The sequence below is a fragment of the Prinia subflava genome, chromosome 3 (genome assembly GCF_021018805.1).
Source record: "Prinia subflava isolate CZ2003 ecotype Zambia chromosome 3, Cam_Psub_1.2, whole genome shotgun sequence".
NCBI classification, from domain to species: Eukaryota; Metazoa; Chordata; class Aves; order Passeriformes; family Cisticolidae; genus Prinia; species Prinia subflava.
Window position 1 is genome coordinate 92,347,842 of NC_086249.1, and position 6,000 is coordinate 92,353,841.

The 6,000-nt window shown below is 47.2% G+C and overlaps 1 protein-coding gene across 1 annotated transcript in view; it reads right to left on the bottom strand.

Annotated features, from left to right (window-relative positions):
- MAP3K15 (mitogen-activated protein kinase kinase kinase 15) overlaps positions 1-5,700 on the bottom strand; it is an 85,398-nt gene extending 79,698 nt beyond the window's left edge. Inside the window, exon 1 of the mRNA XM_063392924.1 lies at positions 5,235-5,700. Within this exon, the coding sequence (XP_063248994.1) occupies positions 5,235-5,565 (331 nt within the window). The 5' untranslated portion in view covers positions 5,566-5,700. The remainder of the gene's footprint in view (positions 1-5,234) is intronic.
- Between the last annotated feature and the right edge of the window lie 300 nt (positions 5,701-6,000).

Here is a 6,000-nt window from a genome sequence, read left to right on the forward strand (position 1 = left end):
TGTCACAGAAGGCAAAGACAGGGACTGGGAGAATGAAGAACTGCCCACTGCAGAACATGACGTTTGAAACCATCTCAGGAAGATGAAAGTATATGAATCACAGAATCAATCAATCAATCAGAATTGACTAATTAGGTAGGAAAAGACCCCTGAGATCATCAATCCAACTGTGTCCTGTACTTCCTCAGAGGCAGCATGGCTGGCAGGTCAAGGGAGTGCTGGAGTGCTGCACCCAGCTCTGGGGTTTCCAGCACAAGAAGGGTGGGGTTCTGTTTGAGACATCCAAGAGGAGGACTATGAAGATGATTGGAGGGCTGGAACACCTCTCCCAGGAAGATGAGCTGAGAGGGTTGGGGCTGTTTAGCCTGGAGAAGAAAAGGCTCTGGTGAGACCTTATAGCACCTTGCAGTACCTAAAGGGGGCTAACAAGAAAGCTGGAGTGGGATCTTTCACAAAGGCTTGTAGCTATAGGGCAACGGGGATTGCCTTTAAGATGAAAAAGGGCTGATTTAGATTACTGAGTATAGTAAGACAATGAAACAGGTTACTCAGAGAAGTTACGGATACCTCATCCGTGGAAGTGTTCAAAGCCAGTCTGGACAGGGCTTTGAGCACCCTGGTTTAGTGGGACGTGTCCCTGCCCATGTCAGAGGGTTTGAAACTGGATGACCTTTAAGGTCCCTGCCAACCTAAACTGTTTTATGACAGTACCATATAGACTGGATGGATTGTAACAAGCTTGTTACTGTCATCCTCACACACTTGGATATGAAAGGACTACAATACTGGTATATTAAAGGGTTTTGTTATCAGAATATTTGGTTTGATGGCACAATGCAGAGCTTTGCTGGAGGCACCTGAAGTTGCTCTAGATGTGCAGCACCACACAGAGATCAGGTCCCAACAGCTCTGCACTTTTACTAAAGCAGTATAACACCCAGCTCAGGCTCTCATGCACCACCTTTCTGTTCTGAACATGGTTGGTTTACTTCTCTTTGTACTTTTGTATTCTGTGGTGTGTATATATATATATATATATATATACACATCTTAAGATTTTAAAGCAAATACAGCCCTAGCCATCGACCCGCATGGGAAAAGAAAGGAAACAAAAGATTTTAAGTATTCCTCAGAAAAACAGCAAACCCTGCCTGCTGAAGTAAGCATCAGAGCACTAACCCTTAACTCCACTACTGCTCACTGTCACACCCAGGGGCAAAGATAAACCGCAGCAGGAAGGTACGATGAAGTTTGTTTAAGAAGTTATTGCCCTCAAATGTCATTCCTGTCAGAGACTGCATTCCCTGCAGCAGAGTCAGCAAGGGAAGCTGTGCCTCTGGCTAAGCTACATGGTTACCACGCTGTATATTATCCTACACCAGTGACAAGTGTTTACTGCACCTGATACACTCAGCCTCCAGGCTGAAAAAGCTGAAGCATCCCTGCCAGTTCTGAAGTGGCTTCTGAGGGCACAGGGTTTCAGGGCAGGCAGCTGGGGGACAGGCAACAATGATTCCTGCAGCAGGTGTCACAGTCTGAAAACTAGGATCCAGCAAATGTATTTCCTCCTTCTCCTTTCATAGCATAACATGAAGAAAAAGAGTTTCAGGGACAAGAAATAAGGTTTAAGAGTGGTTCAGCTATGGTACAGAAGTAAGGAGAACCCATGTTTCAGTCTCTGGGCTCACCCTCAAGCCGTGCCTCTGGATGAAGATAAGTCTGCAGACACAGGTACCAAGCTATGCTTTTTGGGGCTGTCTTATCACACAGAATATTGATTAGAGAAGTTCATATATAGCAAAACAGCAGAAACAGACTTCAAAATATTCCCTTATACTCAAAAATTATCTGACAGTTTCCTGGATTGTCAGAGGAATACTCATTTATCTCAGGTCAGCATTTAGCTCTATTTCTCAGTACACCACTCTCTCTCTAATTTGTCTTCCTTTCAGCTGATTTTCATCACGCTGACTGTGTAATTTCTAAATACTTTGGTCAAATGGTCAAAAAAATATTCCAAGCCTCAAAACAGATTGCAGCACATCCCTCATGAGGAAAAAGTATGATCAGCAACAGAGAGAGGATTTCATAAACCAAAATGGGAACCAAAACCTGTATAACTGTATTTTGTACACTCCTTCACTCACCACTGTAGCCAAACCCTATTGCCTGGCACCTCGGGCACTAAGATTTGATAAAGTTTTAAGCAGACAAGGAACAACTACATTTTTTCTAACACCATCCTTCCAGAGGTACAGGTCAGACATTTGACTCTGACATCATGTTTACTTTCTTAGTACATTCAGAACAGAAAGTTTCCTTGCAGCTGTGAATCATTCTACCTGTAACACCACTATAGCCAAGTCACACTCACCTTTTCACTATGTTTCTCAAGCTGTTTATGAATGCCTATAGTTTGATTTTTTACTATAGGCACTACAGTGCCTATAGCTCAATTTTCTTCATGGGGTAATTCTGAAGAATTCTAAAAATTCTCAGTTAGCTTCCAGGCTTACTGTTTCTCACGAAAACTGCTTTTATTTTCTGCAAAAAAGCTTCACACTACTGCCCTGTGCCCAGTTTTAGTCTAAAAATATTACCTTTCTTCCCAGAGAAACAGTCAATGTATGCAAACATCCTTGTTGCTTCTCTATTAGGTAGATATCATTGTCCGTTTTTGAAAAACGTTAATTACTTTGCTGACAGCTTGTTTCTAGCACACATGGAGCAAAAAAATCTTATTTTTCTTTTACCAAGGTCTTATTTCACAACTTGTAAGTTTGTTCTCACAAGTGCTGTAGTTCTCCTTATGCAAAGCAAAACCTTAGAAAGCTGAGTGATTTCTTAAGACCAGGGTCATCCTGCATTACCTGCAGGTCTGCAGTAGCTAACTAAAAGCATAAGTCATGCTTCCATTCACAATAATATTTCAAATGATGGGAAATCAATAATAACTACACTCAACGAAAAATACACATACACTCTGACTATGGGATTTAAGTGAGTTTGCAGCACTTTTCTCAGCATTCTGCTGAAAATCCATCTACCAGAAAATCTGCCTGCAGACAGGAAAGAGGTTTCTGTTGATGTTTTTCATTGCACTCTGTCCTTAAAGTTTGCTGATTTTGTCACAAAAGGTACTTATGGATTCATACTAGGTAAGGTAAATAAACTTCCTTTGGAGGGGATTGTCTAATGGCTGAGTAACAGCTACAATTTCAGACACAGTCAGGGAAAAGAGCTAATGGATAACATTTTTAACAAAGAGCCATCCATACTACTCACAATTAGATGCTCTTTTGGTCTTTGCTGCTCAGTCATCAAGCATTAGTAGATAGTTAAGGTTCCACTAGCAAACCAAAAGATAGAAACAGGCAAGCATCTCTTAGAGACCCCAGCACTTCTTACAAAGCAAGAGCAATTGATTTTTAAGGTTCTGCCCCTCAGCTACAGAAAGTAAATATACACTGCAAGAGATACCTTCAGTATGGGAAACACCTGCTTAATATCTTACCCAGGCAGCAATAAAACTTCTTCAGACTTTTTTCTTTCTAAAGTAAACACACGGGAACTTCCTAACACAAAGTTCATCATAAGCCATAGGAGTGTTCACATTAAAACTTATTCTTAATGGTTTCTTCTTAAGAACTGAACAGATGCCAGAAATCCCAGGCATACATTACACAAACTAAGAAGTTGTCCCTGTGGCTCACCTCAAATTGTTGCTACTGGAAAGAAATCCACAAAAAATCTATTTTAACAGTGTTCTTTGGAACAATTCCAGTTAAAAACTAACTGTTCAACTAGTTTCTAAGTGAAAAAAACCCCTGGACATAAGAGTGTTGAAAGCGTACTCAGTAAAAAGGCGCTTTGCTATTACAAAGAGGATTAATCAGTGATAAAATTATCAAGATGACTTGGATCAAAAGTCTGCAGAGTTAGGGCACATTCATAGAAAAAAAGGCACTCACCTCAGAATGCAGCAATTTAAGAACCCCCTCCAAATAGCTGTTTCAGACTCTCAGTACAATACACAGCAGGTGTGTGTCTAACACTATTAGTAGAAATGGAGGAATAATTTTGCATTGATGAGTACATTATTATGTTTACTTTCAGAAGGGGCTATAAAATAAATTGCTAGGTTGTGTTTGTGTACTAAGACAAAGACTATATTACATAGTTGTCAACCTTGCTAGCAGAGACGTAACAAAAACCCCTGACTGGGAAAAAAAGACAAAAAAAGGATGTGAGGTTCCTCCATATTTGGGTGACTTATTGGGATGAAATGGACTCCTAATCACATGAGAATTGAAAATAAGACTAAAGTTTCAGGAAATATTGTTCAACATATTTTATAAGCAAAACAAAGTTCTTGTGAAAGATGACCATCAACATGGACTTAAAAAGCACTTTCCATCTTTGGAGTCTGAATTTCCAGCAATTCCTTATGCTGGCTCATACCGACAGGAGAAAAAAAAATGAAGTCTGCATGCCAGCAAAACGTCCATATATATCTTGATTACTTTATAATAATTAATAATTTTATAATAATTTCACTGGCTCAGAAACTTCCAATGTGTGCTCAAAAAGCTCACAGTTCTCTGCCATAGCACCAGACCAGCCAGGTGGGTTTGAGTGAAGAAGGGACGGCAGCTTTCTTTTGACTCATTAGACACCTGTCACCACCTGAACAGGGTGAGCAATACCCACAAGTCTTCCTCAGGGCCTTTGTTCAGAACAATAAAGGATCACATTGTTCTCATATAAGCAAATTTTACTGTTCAGTTTGGAGTAAGAGTGGTGAACACGAAGCCTCTGGCCAGATCAGAGGCTGGCGTGTCTTCCTGCTGTGTCTCACTCTATGCTCCCCATCATGCTGGAAGACAGAGGGTTCTTAGCAAACCATGCCAGGAGGGGCTCAGCTACACCTTGAGCCTCGGTTGGTACTGCAGGATCACAGTCCTGCTGGGGCAGCGCACCGTGGCGGCTCAATGAGCTGCTCTGAGAGTCTCAACTTTTTCCCTCACCTTCTCCTGCTCCCTGCGCTGGACGCGTTACACGAGGGTCCCTTCGCACCCATCTCCCCGTCCCAACACCCCCTGCCAAGAACCCCGCTGCCCCCCGGCACCGCGGGCACGGAGCGCTCCCGTCCCTGCACGACCCGGGAAGGCGGCGCGGGGCCGGCTCGAGCCGCAGCCCCCGCCCCGCGTCCCGCCTCAGCCCGGCCCGCTCACCCGCGTCGTAGAAGGCGTCCAGCACCGCCGTCTCGCCGAAGTCCAGCTCGCCGAAGTTGACGGTGCTGAGCTGGGCTCCCTCGGCCTCGCAGGCCCGCAGCAGGCACTGCCGCGCCCCGGCCTCGGGGCTGCGCGCCCCGGCGCCCGCCTTGGGCGGGTCGTTCAGCACGTACACGGCCCGCAGGCAGCGCGGCCGCGGGGCTGCCGGGCCCGGGGCTGCCGAGCCCGTCTCCGCCGCCTCCGCCTCCGCCGGGCCCCCGGCCGCCAGCTCCGGCTCCGCGCCCGGGGGCGCCGGCTCCGCGGCCGCGCTGCCGCCCGCGGGGCTCTCCATGGCGGCGTCGAAGGACGAGGGGGGCGAGGCGCTGCCGGCAGGTGCTCAGGCGGGGCCGCGTCCCATCGCGAGCAGCTGGGCAAACCCCCGGCGAGGCGGCTCTGTCCCTCCTCCTGCCGCCCTTCTGCCCGCGCTTCTCTCCGTGCCCGGGACGAGGCGAGCTGAAGGCGGCCGACACGGAGCGGGGCTCGGCTTAGGCGGGCACCTCCCTCCCCGAACGAGACAGGCTGGGGAGCCCGCGCGGAGCCCGGCTCCACCCCGCCGTGCCTTCCCGGGACGATGCGCCCGCTCCCGGCCGCGACCTCGGCAGCTCTGGGCGGGAGCGGCGCCGTCGGGGCGATCGCGCCCCGTTTATCACCGGCCCTGCCCGCCCCCCCGGCAGCAGCGCCCCCGCGCACCGCCCGCCGCTCCGCTGCCGTGGAGCGAAGGCAGCTG